At 61.7% G+C, this 21,632-nt stretch overlaps 2 protein-coding genes across 7 annotated transcripts; both read left to right on the plus strand.

Annotated features, from left to right (window-relative positions):
* The first annotated feature begins 680 nt into the window (after positions 1 to 680).
* BICRA (BRD4 interacting chromatin remodeling complex associated protein) lies at positions 681 to 17,845 on the plus strand. 6 transcript variants are annotated; one of them, XM_066208410.1, is made up of 14 exons: positions 681 to 761; positions 2,960 to 3,005; positions 3,386 to 3,428; positions 3,698 to 3,763; positions 4,963 to 6,672; positions 8,978 to 9,385; positions 13,066 to 13,210; positions 13,501 to 13,610; positions 14,004 to 14,075; positions 14,315 to 14,373; positions 14,567 to 14,715; positions 15,406 to 15,500; positions 16,389 to 16,491; positions 17,490 to 17,845. In XM_066208410.1, the coding sequence occupies exons 2-14, from the start codon at positions 2,965 to 2,967 to the stop codon at positions 17,843 to 17,845; spliced, it is 3,357 nt and encodes a 1,118-aa protein (XP_066064507.1). In that variant the 5' UTR covers positions 681 to 761; positions 2,960 to 2,964. The 6 variants fall into 6 exon arrangements, with proteins under 6 accessions (XP_066064507.1, XP_066064506.1, XP_066064508.1 ...); XM_066208409.1 differs by having other exon boundaries at positions 738 to 761; positions 2,827 to 3,005; XM_066208411.1 differs by lacking the exon at positions 681 to 761 and adding an exon at positions 1,801 to 2,861.
* On the plus strand, positions 17,784 to 21,377 carry LOC136305014 (BRD4-interacting chromatin-remodeling complex-associated protein-like). The gene has a single exon (XM_066208413.1). It carries the CDS (start codon positions 17,877 to 17,879, stop codon positions 18,846 to 18,848), a length of 972 nt encoding a protein of 323 aa, XP_066064510.1. The 5' UTR covers positions 17,784 to 17,876; the 3' UTR covers positions 18,849 to 21,377.
* Positions 21,378 to 21,632: the final 255 nt, after the last annotated feature.

The following is a 21,632-nucleotide window of genomic DNA, read 5'->3' on the forward strand; positions in this document are numbered from 1 at the left end:
GGCGCCGCCCAGCGGGCGCGAGGACTGCGCGGCGACGCCGGGGCGTGGTCTATGCAAATGAGGGGTCGCCGTTGAGCCGCTGCGTTTGGGGCGTGGTTTATGCTAATGAACACCGCGCGGGGGTGCGATTTATGCTAATTAACACCGCGGGGGGGGGGGGACGTAGATTAGGTCTAGGGGTCGACGCTGGTCCGCGTTGGGGCGTGGTTTATGTAAATTAAGCCTCAGAACCGGCGGTCTGCCACTCGGGGCGGGGTTTATGCTAATACGCGACGTTTTGGCGTGGTTTACGCTAATGTACAGGTGATGGGCGTGGTTTATGCTAATACAAAGCGCACGAGGCGCGGTTTGCTCTAATGTACGGGCAACGGGCGCGGTCTGTCAAAAGACACTCCTCGTTGGGCGTGGTCTATGCTAATGAGAGGTCCCCGGAGGGGGGGCCTGGCCGCCGAGGCGCCAGCGCGGGGGGGCGTGTCCATTCTAATGCCTGTCCGGGGGCGCGGTTTATGTAAATGCAATCCCGCTCCCTCCCCGGCCGGGGGGGGCCCGTCGTCCCGGGGGGGGGTCCCGGCAAAGCCCCCGGCGCGTTGCCGGCGCCGCCCCGGCGGGGTTCGGGCGCCGGCGGCGGCGGCGGGAGCGGCGGCCGCGATCAGGCAGCGCCGCGAACCCCTAAATGGCGTCGCCCGGCGGGGTCCTGGCGGCGGCGCCCGTGCGGGGGCGCCTGGGAGACCCCGCGCCCGGGCGCCGCTGAAGGCCTCACGGTGAGTCCGCCGCCAATAGAACGGAATTGCACCGAGGGCGGCCGCGGCGCCGCCCCCGCGCCCGGCGCGGCCTCATCGGCCCGCGGGCGGCCCCGGCGCGGGCCCGGGCGGCGGGCGCGCCGCGGAGAGCCCCGGGGCCGCGGCCGCGCCGAGCCCCGCGGGACCGGGGGGGGGGCGGGGCCGCCTCGGGAGCCGGCGGGCCCCGCGGGCTGGGGGAGGGGAGGGCGCGGGGTGGGGCCTTCGGCCTCGGCCTCCTCCTCCTCCCGGGGCTGGTAGCGGTGGGGCTGCGGGGCTCCTTCGTCTTCCTCGTCTTCGTCTTGCCCCTGTTCTGCTCTTCCTCCTCCTCCTCCTTCTCCGGGGGCTGTTAGTGGGGCTGCGGCTCTTCCTCCTCATCCTCGTCTTCCTCATCCTCCTCCTCGTCCCCCTCGTCTTCCTCCTGTTCCTGTTGCTGGCGTGGGTTTTCCTCCTCATCCTCCTCATCCTCCTCATCCTCCTGCCCTGCTCTTCCTGCTCTTCCTCCTCTGCTGCTGCTGCTGCTCCTGCTCTTCCTCATCCTCGTTTTCTTCCTGCTCTTCCTCCTCTTGCTCCTGCTCTTCCTCACGGGCTCAGTCCCGGCGCTGCCCCTTGGCTGCTTCTGTGCCCTCATCTTCCTCCTCTTCCTCCCCCTCTGCTCGTGCTCAGGCCTTTGGCAAGGAGCTGTCACTGTGCGGCCTTCCTCCTCCTCCTCCTCCTCCTCCTCCTCCTCGCTGGGGGAGCTGCTGCTCTTGGGAATCGGTGCTGGAGCCGTCCTGCTCTTCCTCCTCCTCCTCCTCCTCCTCCTCCTCCTCAGGAGCGGCTCTGGGGGTGTCCCAGCTCTGGCTCTGTGTGGGGGGCCTTCCTCCTCCTCCTCCTCCTCCTCCTCCTCCTCCTCCTCCTCCTCCTCAGGAGCGGCTCTGGGGGTGTCCCAGCTCTGGCTCTGTGTGGGGGGCCTTCCTCCTCCTCCTCCTCCTCCTCCTCCTCCTCCTCCTCCTCCTCCTCCTTTCCCTTTCTTCCTCCTCCTCATCTTCTCTTCAGCCTCGTTTCCCTCCTCCTCCTCATCCAGGGATTCAGTTCTGGAGCTGCCCCGGCCTGTCCCTCTGCCCTTCCTCCTCCTCCTCCTCCTCCTCCTCCTCCTGCCCGTGTCCCAGCCGTGTCCGTTGCTTTGGGCTCCCCAGTTTTCCCCAAATCCCGGGAATTTCCCCGGATTCCGGCCCCGTGTGTCAATGAACGGCCCCGGAGCGTCCTGGAGGGGCCCGGGTTGTCCCGGAGCTCTCCCCGTTCCGTCCAGGAATTCCCGACGTTTGGGGGGAATCCCAGAAATTGGGTGCTTGTTTGGGGAATTCCGAGGCGGTTTGTGTGGTTCTCTTTAGGAATCCCGGAAATTTTGTTGGGATTTTCGTGGGAATTCTGTGAGGGTTCGGGGAATTCCGAGGTGGTTTTGCTCCGGAGGGAAACTGAGGCACGGCTGGGGTGGGTTTTCCAGGAATTCCGGGAATTCTGGGATTTGGGGGCCGGAATTGTGCCCTGGAGTAACCCCTGAGGACGGGGCTGGACACTGAGCATCAGGCTCGGAGTATCCCCGGAGTATCCCCGGAGTATCCCCGGAGTATCCCTGGAGTACGGGGCTGGGAGTGGGGATTGTGGCTCCGAGTATCCCCGGAGTATCCCTTGAGTACCCAGCTGGATGTGGGGCTTCCGCCTCGGAGCAACCCCTGAGCGTCCCGGGAGTAACCGCGGAGTTCCCGCAGGGTACGGGGCTGGAGTGGGGATTGTGCCGCGTGCAACCCCTGAGCAGGAGTTTGGGGCCGGAATTCCAGCCTGGAGTAACCCCGGAGTAAATTCCAGACTGGGAATGGGAATTCTGGGAGCCTTTGGCTGCTTTTCCTTGGGAATTCCAGGAAGGAACGGGAATGGTGGGGATCAGCCCGTTCCCGGAGGGATTTTTCGGGAACGCTGGGGGAAAAAACCAGGAAAAGGATCCCAAAACCTGGCGGTTTTCTGGGATTGTTGTCAGGGATTTTTCCAGGATTTTTTTGTGATTTTCCAGGACGTTTCCGGGGTTTTCCATGGAAAAGTGACGCTGTGGGTAGAATCAGGAAAAAAGCAGGAAAAAGGCCCCAATTCCCGGGGATTTTCCCGGGGTTTTTCCGGAGTGTTCCATGGCGAACGTGTCGTTGCAGGTGACATGGATGATGAAGACGGCCGGTGCCTGTTAGATGTCATCTGGTGAGTTCGGGAATTCCGGAATTCCGGCCGGGAAAAATGGGAATGGCCAAATAAACCCAGAGGGAAAACACCCCGAAAATGGGGATTGTCCCAGGAATTGTCCGAAGTGGGCGGGAAATGCCCCAAAAAAGGGTGGGAGCTGTCTCAAAAACGTTGGGAAGAGTTCCCGAAACGGCTGGAAATCCCCAGAAGCGGGAATTGTCCTAAGAAAAGGTGGGAATGGGGCTGGAGAAATGGGAATGTCCCCAGAAAAAGGCCGGAATTGTCCTAAAAATGCGGGAAACGTCCCCAGGGTGGCGCCGATCCCTGGGAAATGCGGAATTCTGGGATAAATTCCTGGAATCCTCTCCCTGATCTTCTCCTCCCTCCCGTTTCCCCAGCGACCCGCAGGCCCTGAACGATTTCTTGCATGGATCCGAGAAGGTGAGTGACCTTTGACCCCCCCAATTCCCAGTGTTCCTTGAAAATTCCTCTTTTTTTCCCCATCAATCCCAGCCGTCCCCATCCACAGGCCCCGCCCTGGTCAGGTTCTATTTTTTCAGGAATTTTTTTCCCATTTTTTCCCCCGTTCTCCCTCATGTTTTACCCATTTTCTGTTTTTTTTATTTTTTTCCCGTGCTTTCCCTTTCTTTTCCCCATTTTCCCCGTTTTCCCCCCGGAATTCCCAGTAATTTCTGTGGTTCTCGTTCCAGATCGACAGCGACGATCTCCTGGACAACTCAGGGGATGCCGCCAGCGCCTTCTTCGAGGGGGCCGGGGTAGGTGCCCCAGATTCCCCAAAACTCCCCAACTTTGGGCAGAAAAATCCGCTTCTTTACAAATTGCTTGGAGGTTTTTTTCCTCCGGGCGGATTTGGATCCAGGATTTAAAACAAACAAAAAAAAAAAAGCGGGAAAAAAATGGGGAGAAAACAGGAAAAAGTTGGGCAAAAAAAAGGTGGGAAAAGCGGGCGGGAAAACGGGCAAAACAACCTGGCAAAAAGTGGGAAAAAATGGGAAAGAATTGGGAAAAGAAACGGGGAAATTGGGGAAAAGAGGCGGAGCCAAATTCCCACGGGGAGCTGGGAAAACTGGGGAAAAAGCGGCTCAAAATTCCGCCCCGGAGGAGGGGAATTCCCGATTTCCCACATTTGCCCAGAAAGTCCCGTTGGGTTCCCTTGGATCCTGTTGGGTTCTCTTGGGCTCCATTGGATCCGGTTGGCTTCTGTTGGATCCCATTGGATCCTGTTGGATCCCCTTGGGCTCCATTGGATCCCGTTGGGTTCGGTTGGGTTCCATTGGGTCCCATTGGATCCCGTTGGGTTCCATTGGATCCCATTGGATCCCATTGGGTCCCGTTGGGTTCCCTTGGGCTCCATTGGATCCCGTTGGGTTCCATTGGATCCCATTGGGTCCCATTGGGTCCTGTTGGGTTCCCTTGGGCTCCATTGGATCCCGTTGGGTTCCATTGGATCCCATTGGGTCCCATTGGGTCCCGTTGGGTTCCCTTGGGCTCCATTGGATCCCGTTGGGGTCGATTGGGTCCCATTGGGTCCCATTGGGATCGGTTGGGTCCCATTGGGTCCCGTTGGGTTCCCTTGGGCTCCATTGGATCCCGTTGGGGTCGATTGGGTCCCATTGGGTCCCATTGGGATCGGTTGGGTCCCATTGGGTCCCGTTGGGTTCCCTTGGGCTCCATTGGATCCCGTTGGGGTCGATTGGGTCCCATTGGGTCCCGTTGGGTTCCGGTTGATCCCATTGGGTTCCATTGGATCCTGTTGAGCCCCCTTGGGTTCCGTTGGGTTCGGCTGAGCTCCGTTGGGTTCCATTCAGTTCCGTTGGGTTCCGTTGGGTCCTGTCGGCTTCTACTGGCTCCTCTTGGCTTCCCTCGGCCCTTTTTGGGTCCGGCTGAACCCCGTTGGGTCCCGTTGGGTCCCCCCGGGCCCCCCCTGACTGCGCGCCGCCGTCCCTCCCCTCAGCTCCACGGGCAGGAGGCGGCGGGGAACCCCCTGAGCTCGGAAGCCAACCAGCCGTCGGGCAGCGTGGACCTGGACTTCCTGGAGGATGACATCCTGGGCTCGCCCGGCGGCGGCGGCGGCGGCGCGGGCGCCGAGCAGCCGTGCGACATCCTGCAGCAGAGCCTGCAGGAGGCCAACATCACCGAGCAGACGCTGGAGGCCGAGGCCGAGCTGGACCTGGGCTCCTTCCAGCTGCCGGCGCTGCAGCCCGTGGTGCAGGCGGCCGACGGGACGCCGCAGATCTTCTCGGGCGGCGCCGACCTGCTGGGCCTGCAGCCCCCGGCCGTGCTGGCGCCGCAGGCGCTGGTGCAGCCGCCCGACGTGGTCAACAAGGCCATCAGCGTGCAGCCCTTCCTGCAGCAGGTGGGGCTGGGCAACGTCACCATCCAGCCGCTGCCCAACCTGCCGGGGCTGCCCAACGGGAGCCCGGGCGGGGCGCTGGGGCTGGGCCCCATCCAGGTGGTGGGCCAGCAGGTGATGGCCATCAACCAGCCGGCCGCGCCGCAGCTGCTGGCCAAGCCGGCGCCCGTGGCGGCCGTGGGCGGCTACATCGCGCAGCCCGAGGCGGCGGCGGCGCAGGGCGCGGGCCTGGTGATCCAGAAGAGCCTCCCGGCCGCGGCCAGCACCACGCTCAACGGCAGCTCCGTGTTCGGCGGCGTGTCGGCGGCGGCGGCGCCGCTGACCGTGACCTCGGGGCTGGGCGGCTCGCTGGTGCCGGCGCCCAACGTCATCATCCACCGCACGCCCACGCCCATCCAGCCCAAACCCGCCGGCGTGCTGCAGCAGAAGCTTTACCAGATCACGCCCAAGCCCTTCCCGCCCGCCGGCGCCCTGGCCCTGCCGGGGGAGCCGCCGGCCAAGCCCCAGCCCAACCTGACCTTCATGGCCGGCAAGGCCGCGCCCAACGTGGTGCTGCAGGGCTTCCCGCCCAACGTCTTCAAGCCTCCGCCGCCGCAGCCGCCGGCGCTGGGCAAGTCCATGAGCGTGCACGTGCTCAACCAGGGCGGCTCCATCGTCATCCCGGCGCAGCCCTTCCAGGGCCAGAACCAGTTCCTGCTGCCGGGCCAGCTGGCCGGCGCCTCGGCCGTGCCGCTGCCGCAGCCGCTCTCAGCCCTGCCGGCCAACGTGGGCGGGCAGCTGCTGCCGGGCGCCGGCCAGGCTCACATCATCGCCGGCCAGGGCGCCGGCGCGCAGCTCCTGGCCAACCCGGCGCTGCCGGCGCAGCTGCTCAACCAGAACCTGGCCGGGCAGCTGAACCTGGGCCCGGTGCTGGCGTCGCCGGGCGCGGCCGGCACGGCGCACATCCTGTCGGCGGCGCCCATCCAGCTGCAGGCCGGGCAGGCGGCGCCGGCGCTCTTCCAGATGCCGGTGTCGCTGGCCGGGCCGCTGCCCAGCCCCGGCTCGGCGGCGCCGGCGCCCACGGTGATCCAGGGCGTGACCCTGGCCGGCCCGGTGACCATGCTGAACGCCGGGGACGGGCCGGGCGCCGCCGCGGGCGTCCCGGCCGCCGGCAGTCCCGCCGGGGACGGGGGCTCGGCGGCCGCGGCGCCGGGAGGAGCGCAGGGCAGCCCCGGCGCGGCCGGCAGCCCCGAGAAGATCCTGCTGGGCACCGCGGCGGCGCCGGCGGCGCCAGGCCTGGGGCAGGACGGCGTGCCCATGTTCCTGCAGCAGGTGAGGGGGACGGGACGGGGGTCGCGGGATTTGGGGATTCCTGGGCGCCGAGAGTCCCGGGGTCTGGGGATTCCCGGGATCCGGGGATTCCCGGGATTTGGGGATTCCCGGGATTCAGGGGTTCCCGGGATTCGGGGGTTCCCGGGATTCGGGGGTTCCCGGGATTTGGGGGTTCCCGGGATTCGGGGATTCCCGGGATTCGGGGATTCCCGGGATTCGGGGGTTCCCGGGATTCGGGGATTCAGGGGTTCCTCACATTCTGGGGTTCCCGGGACCCGAGGATTCCCAGGGTTGTGGGGAGTTTGTGGCGTTGTGGAGTTCCCAGGATCTGGGGAATTCCCAGGATTTCCTGGATTCAGGGATTTCCAGCGTTGGAAGGATTCCTAGGATTTGGAGATTCCTTGGATTCGGGAATTCCCGGGGTTCTGGCGTTCCCAGGGTTGGGGGATTCCCCGGGATTTGGGGATTCTCAAGATTCGACATTCCCGGGAAGGTTTTGGGGTTTTCCCGGGATGATCCCAAATCCACGCTCGGCTCCCGGCTTTTCTTCCCAGCAAAAGAAATTTGGGAAAATCCCGAATTCCTGTGTGGGATCCGTCCCGTGGAGCCACCGGGATTTGGGTGGGAGTGGGGGAGAAGGAGCAGAAAACTGGGATCCGGGCGTGGAAATCTGGGATCCAGGAATGGAAAATTGGGATCCAGGCGTGGAAATTTGGCGTCCAGGGGTGGAAAGTTTGGATCCAACCAGAAAATCGGGATCCAGGCGCGGAAACTTGGCGTCCAGGGGCAGAAAACTGGGATCCAGGCGTGGAAATTTGGCGTCCAGGGGTGGAATTTTGGGATCCAGGCCCGGAAAATCCAGGGTCCAACCAGTAATTCGGGATCCCGGAGCGGGAATTTGGGATCTGGCCGCGCATCCGGGAATCTCCCAGCCCTGATCCCGCCCCGGATCTGTTTTTCCCACTGGATCTCCCGGAATTTTTCCAATCCGGGATTTTTCCAGCCTTTTTGGTTTTTTTTCTTTTTTTGCCCCTAAAATCCCAAAATTCCCGGTTTTTTCCCAGTTTTTTGCCAATTTTCCCAATTTTCTGGCCGCTCTGCTCGCTTGGCGCTCACTAACCCGCAACGCTGCTGCTGCCCCTCCCCTGCTCCGGCCCCAAAACCCCCGAAATTTGCCCCAAAATCCCCGAAATTCGTCCCAAAATCCCCGAAATTTGTCCCAAAATCAAGGGGATCCCTCCCAGGTCCCCCCCGGAATGGGAAGGGGAAAGGCAGGACTGGGGATTGGGAAAGGCAGGAATGGGGATTTGGGAAAAGCAGGAATGGGGATTGGGAAAAGCAGGAATGGGGATTTTCCCCTCCTGGAGCCGCTCTGGGCACGCCCCGGGGCCCTTTGGAGAATTTCCAGCTGAATAATCCCGGATTTTCCTCCAGAAATTCCCTTTCCCCCTGGGGTCGGATTCGGGGTTTCGCACCTTCCCGAGCCGAGCTGGGATTTCGCACCTTCCCAAGCCGAGAATTCCCGGGTTTTTTTTGGGTTTTTTCCCCCCAAATTCCCTTTTCCCCCTGGGGTCAGATTCAGGATTTTGGACCTTCCCAAGCTGAGAATTCCCTTTTTTTCTTTTCCCCAATTCCCTTTCCCCCTGGGGTCAGACTCGGGCTTTCGCACCTTCCCGAGCCGAGCTGGGATTTCGGACCTTCCCAAGCCGAGAATTCCCGTGTTTTTGGGGTTTTTTCCCCCCCAAATTCCCTTTCCCCCCTGGGGTCAGACTCGGGCTTTCGCACCTTCCCAAGCCGAGCTGGGATTTCGCACCTTCCCAAGCCGAGAATTCCCGGGTTTTTTTGGGTTTTTTTCCCCAAATTCCCTTTCCCCCCTGGGGTCAGATTCGGGGTTTCGGACCTTCCCAAGCTGAGAATTCCCTTTTTTTTCTTTTCCCCAATTCCCTTTTCCCCCCTCGGGGTCAGATTCGGGCTTTCGCACCTTCCCGAGCCGAGCTGGGATTTCGGACCTTCCCAAGCCGAGAATTCCCGTGTTTTTGGGTTTTTTTCTCCCCAAATTCCCTTTCCCCCTGGGGGTCAGACTCGGGCTTTCGCACCTTCCCGAGCCGAGCTGGGATTTCGGACCTTCCCAAGCCGAGAATTCCCGTGTTTTTGGGTTTTTTTCCCCCCCAAATTCCCTTTCCCCCCTGGGGTCAGACTCGGGCTTTCGCACCTTCCCGAGCCGAGCATCCCCCTTTCCCCCACGGCTCCCCTTTCCCCGCTCCTCGCCCGCACTAACCTCGCTCTTCCTCTCCTTGTGTTGCAGCCCAAACTCCCCGCGGCGTCCCCGGGGGACCCCCAGCCCCCCATCTCCTCGCAGCCGCCCCCCGGCTCCTCGCAGCCGCCCCCCGGCTCCTCGCAGCCGCCCCCCGGCTCCTCGCAGCCGCCGGCGCGGCCCCCGTCGCAGCCGCAGCCGCCGGCGCGGCCGCGCTCCCGGCCGCCCTCGCAGCCCCGGCCGCCCTCCGAGCCGCCCCAGGGCGTTTTCGGGGTCTCCGCCTTCGCCGAGGGCGCCGAGCAGCCGCCGGGCGCCGCCGCTCCGCAGGGCGCGCCCGGCCCGCAGCGCTTCCCGCTCAAGGCTTCGCTGCTGCTGCCCCCGGAGCATCCCCGCGGCTTCTCCCTGGCCCCGGCGGCTTTCCAGCCTCTGCCCGCCAAGGGCCAGGACAGGTTCCAGCAGGTAATCCGAAATAAAGGCCCCCCCGGACAAAAAAAATCCTCCCGAAAAATCCCCCCCGAAAAAAATCCCCCCGAAAAAAAATCCCTGAAAAAATCCTCTGAAAAAAAATCATCCTCTGAAAAAAACAAAAAAAATCCCCCCGAAAAAAAAAAAACACCCAAATATCTCAAAAAAAAACCCCCCAAAAAAATTCCCGGAGAAAATCCGGTGGAGAAATCCCGCGAGTTCCAAATGTTCCCAAAAATCCTGGAGAGGTTCTGGCCGGGAAATCCCCAAAATCCCAAATATCCTGGAGGGAGCCCAGCGGGTAAATCCGGATGAGAAATAATCCCAAAAATTCTGGGGAGTTCCGGGGGAATCCCAAATATTCTCAAAATCCCCGGGAATTGCGGGAATTCCCGCAGGGAAATCCCAACAGGAATTCCCAGAATTCCCATTTTCCAGCGAAAATCCCAAATTCGGGCCTGTGCTCAGGTCCCCCCTGGATTTGGGATTTGGGGATTCAGGGATTGGATCCTGCTGGATTTGGGATTTGGGGATTCAGGGATTGGATCCCGCTGGATTTGGGATTTGGGGATTCAGGGATTGGATCCCACTGGATTTGGGATTTGGGGATTCAGGGATTGGATCCTGCTGGATTTGGGATTTGGGGATTCAGGGATTGGATCCCGCTGGATTTGGGATTTGGGGATTCAGGGATTGGATCCCGCTGGATTTGGGATTTTGGGTGTTCCCAGCCAGTTCCTGACGGGATTTGGGTTTTCGGGCCGTTCCTGACGGTGGTTTTGGGGTGATTTGGGGCGGTTTTGGGGCCATTCCTGACAGTGGTTTTGGGGTGATTTGGGATGTTTTCGGGCCGTTCCTGACGGTGGTTTTGGGGTGATTTGGGGCGGTTTTGGGGCCGTTCCTGACGGTGGTTTTGGGGTGATTTGGGGCGGTTTTGGGGCCGTTCCTGACGGTGGTTTTGGGGTGATTTGGGATGTTTTTGGGCCGTTCCTGACGGTGGTTTTGGGGTGATTTGGGGCGGTTTTGGGGCCGTTCCTGACGGTGGTTTTGGGGTGATTTGGGGCGTTTTGGGCCGTTCCTGACGGTGGTTTTGGGGTGATTTGGGATGTTTTTGGGCCGTTCCTGACGGTGGTTTTGGGGTGATTTGGGGCGGTTTTGGGCCGTTTCTGACGGTGGTTTTGGGGTGATTTGGGGCGGTTTTGGGGCCGTTCCTGACGGTGGTTTTGGGGTGATTTGGGGCGGTTTTGGGCCGTTCCTGACGGTGGTTTTGGGGTGATTTGGGGCGGTTTTGGGCCGTTCCTGACGGTGGTTTTGGGGTGATTTGGGGCGTTTTCGGGCCATTCCTGACGGTGGTTTTGGGGTGATTTGGGGCGTTTTCGGGCCGTTCCTGACGGTGGTTTTGGGGTGATTTGGGGCGTTTTTGGGCCGTTCCTGACGGTGGTTTTGGGGTGATTTGGGGCGTTTTTGGGCCGTTCCTGACGGTGGTTTTGGGGTGATTTGGGGCGTTTTTGGGCCGTTCCTGACGGTGGTTTTGGGGTGATTTGGGATGTTTTTGGACTGTTCCTGACGGTGGTTTTGGGGTGATTTGGGATGTTTTCGGGCCATTCCTGACGGTGGTTTTGGGGTGATTTGGGGCGTTTTTGGGCCGTTCCTGACGGTGGTTTTGGGGTGATTTGGGGCGTTTTCGGGCCGTTCCTGACGGTGGTTTTGGGGTGATTTGGGATGTTTTTGGGCCGTTCCTGACGGTGGTTTTGGGGTGATTTGGGGCGTTTTCGGGCCGTTTCTGACGGTGGTTTTGGGGTGATTTGGGGCTTTTTCGGGGCCGTTCCTGACGGTGGTTTTGGGGTGATTTGGGGCGGTTTTGGGGCCGTTCCTGACGGTGGTTTTGGGGTGATTTGGGATGTTTTTGGGGCCGTTCCTGACGGTGGTTTTGGGGTGATTTGGGATGTTTTTGGGCCGTTCCTGACGGTGGTTTTGGGGTGATTTGGGGCGGTTTTGGGGCTGTTCCTGACTGTGGTTTTGGGGTGATTTGGGGCGTTTTCGGGGCCGTTCCTGACGGTGGTTTTGGGGTGATTTGGGGCGTTTTCGGGCTGTTCCTGACGGTGGTTTTGGGGTGATTTGGGGCGGTTTTGGGCCGTTTCTGACGGTGGTTTTGGGGTGATTTGGGGCGGTTTTGGGCCGTTCCTGACGGTGGTTTTGGGGTGATTTGGGGCGGTTTTGGGCCGTTCCTGACGGTGGTTTTGGGGTGATTTGGGATGTTTTTGGGCCGTTCCTGACGGTGGTTTTGGGGTGATTTGGGGCGGTTTTGGGGCCGTTCCTGACGGTGGTTTTGGGGTGATTTGGGATGTTTTTGGGCCGTTCCTGACGGTGGTTTTGGGGTGATTTGGGGCGGTTTTGGGGCCGTTCCTGACGGTGGTTTTGGGGTGATTTGGGATGTTTTTGGGGCCGTTCCTGACGGTGGTTTTGGGGTGATTTGGGGCGTTTTTGGGCCGTTCCTGACGGTGGTTTTGGGGTGATTTGGGGCGGTTTTGGGCCGTTCCTGACGGTGGTTTTGGGGTGATTTGGGATGTTTTTGGGCCGTTCCTGACGGTGGTTTTGGGGTGATTTGGGATGTTTTTGGGCCATTCCTGACGGTGGTTTTGGGGTGATTTGGGGCGGTTTTGGGCCGTTCCTGACGGTGGTTTTGGGGTGATTTGGGGCGTTTTTGGGCCGTTCCTGACGGTGGTTTTGGGGTGATTTGGGATGTTTTTGGGCCGTTCCTGACGGTGGTTTTGGGGTGATTTGGGATGTTTTTGGGCCATTCCTGACGGTGGTTTTGGGGTGATTTGGGATGTTTTTGGGCCATTCCTGACGGTGGTTTTGGGGTGATTTGGGATGTTTTTGGGGCCGTTCCTGACGGTGGTTTTGGGGTGATTTGGGATGTTTTCGGGGCCGTTCCTGACGGTGGTTTTGGGGTGATTTGGGGCGGTTTTGGGCTGTTCCTGACGGTGGTTTTGGGGTGATTTGGGATGTTTTCGGGCCGTTCCTGACGGTGGTTTTGGGGTGATTTGGGATGTTTTCGGGGCCGTTCCTGACGGTGGTTTTGGGGTGATTTGGGGCGTTTTCGGGCCGTTCCTGACGGTGGTTTTGGGGTGATTTGGGGCGGTTTTGGGGCCGTTCCTGACGGTGGTTTTGGGGTGATTTGGGGCAGTTTTGGGCCGTTCCTGACGGTGGTTTTGGGGTGATTTGGGGCGGTTTCGGGCCGTTCCTGACGGTGGTTTTGGGGTGATTTGGGATGTTTTCGGGCCGTTCCTGACGGTGGTTTTGGGGTGATTTGGGATGTTTTTGGGCCGTTCCTGACGGTGGTTTTGGGGTGATTTGGGGCGTTTTTGGGCCGTTTCTGACGGTGGTTTTGGGGTGATTTGGGGCGTTTTCGGGGCCGTTCCTGACGGTGGTTTTGGGGTGATTTGGGATGTTTTCGGGGCCGTTCCTGACGGTGGTTTTGGGGTGATTTGGGGCGTTTTCGGGCCGTTCCTGACGGTGGTTTTGGGGTGATTTGGGGCGTTTTCGGGCCGTTCCTGACGGTGGTTTTGGGGTGATTTGGGGCGGTTTTGGGGCCGTTCCTGACGGTGGTTTTGGGGTGATTTGGGGCGGTTTTGGGCCATTCCAACGGGAGGTCTGGGGCTGTGTTCCAGGTGCCCCAGGGGCTGCTGCTGCAGCCGAAGCCGCCCCCGTCCAGCCCGGCCCCGTTCCCGGCCCCGGCCGCTCCCGTCCTGGTGCCGGCGGCTCCGGCCGCGCCCGGCCCCGCCCTGGGGGCCAACGGCACCGCCACGGCCTCAGGTGGGTGCGCTATCGCGACATCCCCGCGTCGTGACGTCCCCATGTCCCGATATCGCGACATCCCCGCGTCGTGACCTCCCAGAATCCCCGTGCCCGGTGCCGTCCCCGTGTCCCCTTTTCCCCGCAGGTGCCTCCGCCCCGGCGCAGCCGAAGCCGTTCCCATTTTCCCATTCCCGTTCTCCCTGTTGGAATTCCCGTTTTCCCCTCAGGTGCTGCTGCCCTGGCAGATCCCGAGCCGTTCCCGCTTTCCCCTTTTCCCGTTCCCGTTTTAATTCCCATTTTTCCTGCAGGTTCCTCCGCCCCGGCCTCTGCCTCTGCTGTTCCCGTTCCCGTCGGCAAAGGAGCTGCAGGAAATCCCGGGAAATCCGGGCCGGCTCTTCCGGCCCCGCAGCCCGGCCAGGTCAGCCACGGCCCCGGAGTTCTCCCGGGTTTATTTCATGGAATTTCCCCTCTTTTCCCGATTTATTTCTTGGCTTTCCTCCCCTTTTCCCAGTTCCTTCCGTGGAATTTCCCCTTTCTTCCTCCTATTTCTGGGCCTTTTCCCGAATTTATTTCTTGGATTTTCCCCTTCCCTTTCCCTATTTTCACCTTTAATTCCAGTTTTCCCTTCTTCCGTCCCAGTTTTCCCACCTTAATTCCCGGTTTTCCCGATTTTTTCCCCTTTTTCTGTTTTTTCCCAATTGTTTCCCCGCTTTAATCCCCAGTTTTCCCGGTTTTTTTCACTCTTCCCTCCTCTATTTTCTCCTGTTTTTTCCCCCAATTTTTTCCCAATGTTTTTCCCGCTTTTCCGCAGGTGAAGCCGGGAGGGATCAAAGGCCCCGCCCAACCCTCGGGGGGCGGGAAAGGCGCCCAGGCCCCGCCCATGGTGAGTCCCAAAATCCTGGGAATTCTCCCAAAAATCCTGGGAATCGGCCCCAGAAATCCCGGGAATTCCCCCCAAATCTGGGAATTGGCCCCAGAATTTCGGGAACTCGCCGCAATCTCCCGGGGTTTTCACCCCAAAATCCCTGGAATTCGGCCCAAATCTTGGGCTTTTCGCCCCGAAATCTGGGAATGTGCCCCAAATCCTGGGAATTCTGCCCAAAATGTGGGAATTCTCCGCAGCTGGAGGCGAAGCTGGCGCTGAAGAAGCCGCCGGTGCTGCAGCCCAGCAAGGAGGCCTGGTAAGCGACTGGGAGCGCTGGGAATTCCGGGAATTCCGGCTGGAAACGGGGAATTCTGTCCCCGTTTGCGCGGAGGTCCGGGCGTTCCGCCCGTATCCGCGCGATCGCCGGGGAGTCGCGTCCCTGCCGACGCCGGGAATTCCGGGAGCTGCGGCCCCGGCGCGTTCCCACCCCGCGGAATTCTCCCCCGCAGCCTCCTGGAGCAGCTGCACAAGCACCAGGGCTCGGTGCTGCAGCCCGAGTTCCGCACGCCCTTCCGCTCCGTGGGCGACGCGCTGCGCCGCCTGCTGCCCTACCACGTCTACCAGGGCGTGCTGCCGGGGGAGGCCGACTGCAGGAGAGGTGGGGAACGGCGATGCCGGGATGGCGGCCGCGTCGGGGCTGGGAGCGCCGCGAGAGGCGCGAGCGTCAGCGTGAGGGGGCCCTTCGCCCCGCTCTGCTGTTCCCGCTCCCTGTCCCCCATTCCCCACGTCCCAAATCCCCCATCCCCGGATCCCAATTCCCGTGTCCCCCTTCCCATTCCCCCATTCCCCCAGTCCCATTCCCCACGTCCCAATCCCCCATCCCCGGATCCCAATTCCCGTGTCCCCCTTCCCATTCCCCCATTCCCCCAGTCCCATTCCCCACGTCCCAAATCCCCCATCCCCGGATCCCAATTCCCGTGTCCCCCTTCCCATTCCCCCATTCCCCCAATCCCATTCCCATTCCCCACGTCCCAAATCCCGCATCCCCGGATCCCAATTCCCGTGTCCCCCTTCCCATTCCCCCGTTCCCCCAGTCCCATTCCCCACGTCCCAATCCCCCATCCCCGGATCCCAATTCCCGTGTCCCCCTTCCCATTCCCCCGTTCCCCCAGTCCCATTCCCCACGTCCCAATCCCCCATCCCCGGATCCCAATTCCCGTGTCCCCCTTCCCAATCCCCCATTCCCCCAGTCCCATTCCCCACGTCCCAAATCCCCCATCCCCGTTTCCCGTCCCCAATCCCTCGCTTCCCGACCTCCCGGGTCCCAACGCCGTTTCCCGGCCCGCAGTGGACGAGGAGTTTGAGGCGGTGTCGGAGCAGCTGCTGCGCCGCACGCGGGCCATGCTCAACAAGTACCGGCTGCTGCTGCTCGAGGAGTCGCGGGTGAGGCGGGACCCCGCCCCGGGATTCCCCTGGGATTCCCCCGGGATTCCCCCCGGGATTCCCCCCGGGATTCCCTCAGAGCCCGGGATTCCCCCATGGGATTCCCCATGGGATTCCCCACGGGACCCCGCCCCGGGATTCCCCCAGGATTCCCCGCCGGATTCCCCCCGGGATTCCCTCAGAGCCTGGGATTTCCCTACGGGATTCCCCCGGGATTCCCCCCGGGATTCCCCACAGGATTCCCTCAGAGCCTGGGATTTCCCTACGGGATTCCCCCGGGATTCCCCACGGGATTCCCCTGGGATTCCCCACGGGATTCCCCACGGGATTCCCTGCCAGATTCCCCACGGGATTCCCTCAGAGCCTGGGATTCCCCCTGGGATTCCCCCCGGGATTCCCCATGGGACCCTGCCCCGGGATTCCCCGCCAGATTCCCCACAGGATTCCCTCAGAGCCTGGGATTTCCCTACGAGATTCCCCGTGGGATTCCCCCTGGGATTCCCCACGGGATTCCCTCACGGGACCCCGCCCCGGGATTCCCCACCGGATTCCCCCCGGGATTCCCTACAGGATTCCCTCAGAGCCCGGGATTCCCCCACGGAATTCCCCGCTTGGATTCCCTCAGAGCCCGGAATTCCCCCATGGGATTCCCCTCGGGATTCCCCCAGATCCCGGGATTCCCCCCCACCCGGATTCCCCCAGGGCCCATCGTTCCCCTGGGACTCCCCCTGAAACTCCCCCCGGGATTCCCCCTGGATTCCCACAGGATTCCCCCGGGATTCCCCCTGGATTCCCCCCGGGATTGATCCCCCCGGGAGTTCTCCCCTGGGATTCCCCCCGTTGTTCCCGAATTCCCGGGAATCCCCGGTGATCCCGGTGCCCCCGCAGCGCTCCAGCCCCTCGGCAGAGATGGTGATGATCGACCGGATCTTCATCCAGGAGGAGAAAACGGCGCTGGCGCTGGACCGGCAGCTGGCCCGGGACAGGCCCGGTGGGAACCGGGGACCGGGAACGGGGCGGGATCACCGGGAACGGGGCGGGATCACCGGGAATGGGGCGGGATCACCGGGAACGGGGCGGGAATCCCGCGAATGGGGCGGGAATCCCGGGAATGGGGCGGGATCACCGGGAACGGGCGCGAATCCCGGGAACGGGGCGGGATCACCGGGAACGGGGCGGGAATCCCGGGAATGGGGCGGGAATCCCGGGAATGGGGCGGGATCACCGGGAACGGGGCGGGATCACCGGGAACGGGACGGGATTCATTGGGAACTGGGCGGGAATGGGGACGGGCGTCAGCTGGCCCGGGACAGGCCCGGTGGGAACGGGGCAGGAATCCCGGGAATGGGGCGGGAACGGGATGGGAACAGGGCGGGAATGGGTCAGGAATCATTGGGAATGGGGTGGGAATCATGGGGGTGGGATCCCCGGGGAGAGCGGGGCAGGGGTTTGTCGGGATTCCCGGGGTTTGTCGGGATTCCCGGGGTTTGTCGGGATTCCCGGGCTTTGGAACCCGTCCAAGGCCGATCAAACCCCGAGGGTTCATCGAAAGGTTGTTAAAGGTCAATCCGGGGTCAAGCGAAGGTTTATTGGGGTCAATTAAGGGCCTATTAGGAGTTAATTAAAGCTTTATTAGGGCTCCATCCAGGGTCAGTTAAAAGTCAATTAGGGGTTTATTGGGGTCAATTAAGGGCCTATTAGGAGTTAATTAAAGCTTTATTAGGGCTCCATCCAGGGTCAGTTAAAAGTCAATTAGGGGTTTATTGGGGTCAATTAAGGGCCTATTAGGAATCAATTAAAGCTTTATTAGGGCTCCATTCAGGGTCAGTTAAAAGTCAATTGGGGGTTTATTGGGGTCAATTAAGGGTCAGGGAAAGGTTTGTTGGGAGTCAGTCCGGGGGAGAAAAAGGGAAAATGGGAAAAGGAGGAATCCCCGTCATGAATATGCAAATGAGCTCTAATGGCGCCCCTCCTCCTTTCCCCTCGCAGACGAATACGTCTCCTCCTCCTCCTCCTCCTCCTCCTCCTGCTCGTCCTCCTCCTCTTCCTCCCGCTCCCACCCCCTCCCCCCTTCCTCCTCCTCCTCGCTGCCCCTCCCCCAGCCCTCCCCCGCCCCTCCCCCTCCCGCCGCCCCTCCCCCGCCGCCGCCCGCCCCCCCGAAGCTGCTGATCAAGCACGGCGGCGGCTCCCCGAGCGTCACCTGGCTGGGGGAGCCGCGGGAGCCGCCCCGGGACCTTCCTCCCCGCCCACCACCACCATCATCATCACCACCACCACCGGGGCGGGGCGGCGGCGGGAGGAGGAGGAGGAGGAGGAGGAGGAGGAGGAGGAGGAGGGGCGGATGAAGACGCGCTGCCCTCGCGGAGCCGCCCGCCCATGAAGACGTACGAGGCGCGGAGCCGCATCGGCCTCAAGCTGAAGATCAAGCAGGAGGCCGGGCTGAGCAAAGTGATCCACAACACGGCGCTGGATCCCCCCGGGATCCCCCCGGGATCCTCCCAGCAGCAGCAGCAGCAGCAGCAGCAGCAGCAGCAGCAGCAGCTCAACGGATCCCTGGAGAAAAAGCCTCTCCACCAGCACCATCCTCATCCTCCGCCGCGCCCCGCCGCCCCCTGCCGCCTGCCCCTGCGGAAGAGTTACCGGGAGAACCAGCGCGGGCCCGCGGAGCGCCGCGCGGCGTCCGGCCCCCGGGATCCACTCGGGCCCCGGGATCCACTCGGGCCCCGGGATCCGCTCGGGCCCCGGCCAGCGCTCGGCGCCGGGAGCCGCCGCCGGGAGCCGCCCGCTCAAGGCCGGCCCCGAGGAGGCGTCGGACGGCGAGGAGGAGGAGGAGGAGGAGGCCGAGGCGCCGCGGTGGGGCGGGAAGAGGAGGCGGAGGAGGCCGAGGAGGACGACGACGACGAGGACGAGGAGGAGGACGAGGAGCTGGGCGTGGACAACGCGTCCTTCAGCAGCGACAGCCCGCAGGACGATTCGCTGAGCGAGCACCTGCAGAGCGCCATCGACAGCATCCTCAACCTGCAGCAGCCGCGGGGAGCCGCGCCGGGATCCGCGCCGGGATCCGCCCCGGGATCCGCCCCGGGATCCGCCCCGGGATCCGCGCCGGGATCCGCGCCCTTCCCCCCGCCCGCCCTTCCTCCTCCTCCTCCTCCTCCCCGCCGCCCCCCCGCGCCGGGCCGAGCCCCTGGTGCCCCCCCCCCAGCCACAACGGCGGCCTGGGCACCGCCCGGACGTGCAGCAGATGACCCCGGGCCGGAGCGGGCGGGGCACGGGGACGGCGCCGGGAACGGCACCGGGAGAGCGGGAACGGCACCGGGACTGGGAATGAGACACCGGCACCGGGAATGACACCGGGAACGGCACCGGGACTGGGAATGAGACACCGGCACCGGCACCGGGAACGGCACCGGGAGAGCGGGAACGGCACCGGGACTGGGAATGAGACACCGGCACCGGCACCGGGAACGGCACCGGGAGAGCGGGAATGAGACCCCACCGGGGACTGGGAACGACACCGGGACTGGGAATGAGACGCCGGGGCCGGGAATGACACCGGGAACGGCACCGGGAGAGCGGGAATGAGACACCGGGACCGGCAACGGCACCCGGAGAGCGGGAACGACACCGGGACTGGGAATGAGACACCGGCACCGGCACCGGGAACGGCACCAGGAGAGCGGGAATGAGACACCAGGACTGGGAATGAGACCGGGAATGGCACCGGGAGAGCGCCGGGAGACTGGGAACGGGAACGGGACTGAGACCGGGACTGGGAGAGCGCCGGGAGAACGAGAATGGAACCAGGAACAAGACCAGGATCGGGAACGGAGCCGCGCCGGGACTGGGAGAGCGCCGGGAACGAGACCGGGAATGGGAACGGGAATGGGAACGGGAATGGGAATGGAGTCATCCCAGGACTGGGAATGGGAGCGAAGCTGTTCCGGGACTGGGAGAGAGTGCCTGGGATACTGGGAACGGGAACGGGACTGAGACCAGGACTGGGAGAGCGCCGGGAACGAGACCAGGACTGGGACTGGGAATGGGAACAGGAACGGGAACGGGAATGGGACCAGGACTGGGAGAGCGCCGGGAACGAGACCAGGACCGGGACTGGGAATGGGAACGGGAACGGGAACGGGAATGGGACCAGGACTGGGAGAGCGCCGGGAACGAGACCAGCACCAGGACTGGGACTGGGAACGGGAACGGGACCAGGACTGGGAGAGCGCCGGGAACGAGACCGGGAATGGGAACGGGAATGGGAACGGGAATGGGAATGGGACCAGGACTGGGAGAGCGCCGGGAACAAGACCAGCACCGGGACTGGGAATGGGAATGGGAACGGGAATGGGACCAGGACTGGGAGAGCGCCGGGAACGAGACCGGGAATGGGACTGGGGCTGGGAGTGGAGACACTCTGGGACTGGGACTGGGAATGGGAACGGGAACGGGAGTGGAGACGTTCTGAGACGGGGAGAGTGCTGGGATAACAGGAATGGAACCGGGAACGGACCGGGACTGGGAATGGGAACGGGACTGGGAATGGGAGAGCGCTGGGATACTGGGAATGGAGCCGGGAACGGGACTGGGAACGGGAGAGGAGCTGTTCCAGGACTGGGAGAGCGCCAGGAACGAGACCGGGACTGGGAGAGAACTGGGAACGGGACTGGGAACGGGACTGGGAACGGGAATGGGACTGGGAACGGGAGCAGGCTCATCCCAGGACTGGGGGAACATCGGGATTCTGGGAACGGGAACGGGAATGGAAACGGAGCCGTCCTGGGCCTGGGAGAGCGCCAGAGGTGGATCCCAGGATTGGGGAGAGGAACGGGAAAAATTCAGGAAAAATTCCAGAAAAACTGGGGAGTTCCCAGCGGATCGGAGCCTCCCGGAACTGGGAGAGGGACGGGAAAATTTGGGGGGAAATTTGGGGAAATTGGGGATGCGGCGCTGCCGTCGGAGCCTCCCGGGCTGGAGGGAAAAATCCGGGAATTTTGGGAATGGGAAATGTGGGAATCCCCCCGGGCTTGGGGTGGGAGCCGGGAATGGCCCCAAATCCATCAAATCCCCAAAATTCCCCGGGATGGGGAAGAGGGAAGATCCCAAATCCCTCAAAACCCCCGGAATTGTTTCCCCCTCCCCCCAATTCGTTTTTTTGCCCCCAAAATCTGAAATTTTTTTCTTTTTTTTGGGGTCTCCCCAAAGGCCAGGAGAGGAATTTTTGGGGGGTTCAGGATCCCAAAATTTCGGAGTGAGAAAAATTCCCAAAAAAACCAAAACCACCTTTTCCCAGGCTGAGAATCTCCTTTTTAGGCCCCCAAAAATCGGATTTTAAATCCCAAAATCGCTTTTTTGGCCCCAAAAAATCCCATCTCCCTTCCCCAAATCCCATTTTTTCGGCCCAAAATCTCCTTTTTCTTCCAGAAAAATCCCAATTTCAGCCCCAAAAAATCTCATTTTAAATCCCAAAATTTTCATTTTAAAATCAAAAAATCCCCTTTTTTTTCCCGAAAAAAATCCCCTTTTTTGGCCCCAAGATCTCCTTTTTCCCCCCAAATTTTTGGATCTTCCCCCTTTTCCCACAGGATTTTTTGGGGTTTTTTTAACCCTTTCCCTCCCTCCGTTCCCAGAATTTTTTGGGGGGTTTTTTTTGGGTTCAGGATCCCAAAATTTTGGAGAGAAAATTCCCAAAAAAACCTTTTCCCGGGCTGGGGGGAAATTCCCGGCTGGAATTTTGTACTGTAATTTATTGTCTATACCGAGGTTTTTTTTAAGGAAAAAAAAAGGAAAAAAAAAAGAAAAAAAAAAAAAAGGAATTCTGGACATTTACTATTTCTGGTGTAAATTAAACAACCACAAAAAATCTCTTTTAATTAATGAACGAGAGTCGGGTTTGATTAATTGGAGGGGAAAACTTGGGGGAAAGGGAAGAAATTCCCAAAAAAAAAAAAACGGGAGAGGGGAGGGGGTGGGAATTTGGGATTTGGGGGTTTGGGGGGTTTTGGGAGTTTGGGGTTTTGAATCAGGCTCCGGGGGAGGGGTGGGGGGGGGCGGTCCAGGAAGTTTTGGGATTTTGGGGACTTTTTTTGGATTTTCAGGATTTCTGGGATCGGAATCCAACCCCCCCCCCCC

Source organism: Chamaea fasciata, unplaced genomic scaffold (genome assembly GCF_029207755.1).
Source record: "Chamaea fasciata isolate MVZ Bird 193981 ecotype frontalis unplaced genomic scaffold, bChaFas1.0.hap1 SCAF_246, whole genome shotgun sequence".
In the NCBI taxonomy this organism is placed as follows: Eukaryota; Metazoa; Chordata; class Aves; order Passeriformes; family Sylviidae; genus Chamaea; species Chamaea fasciata.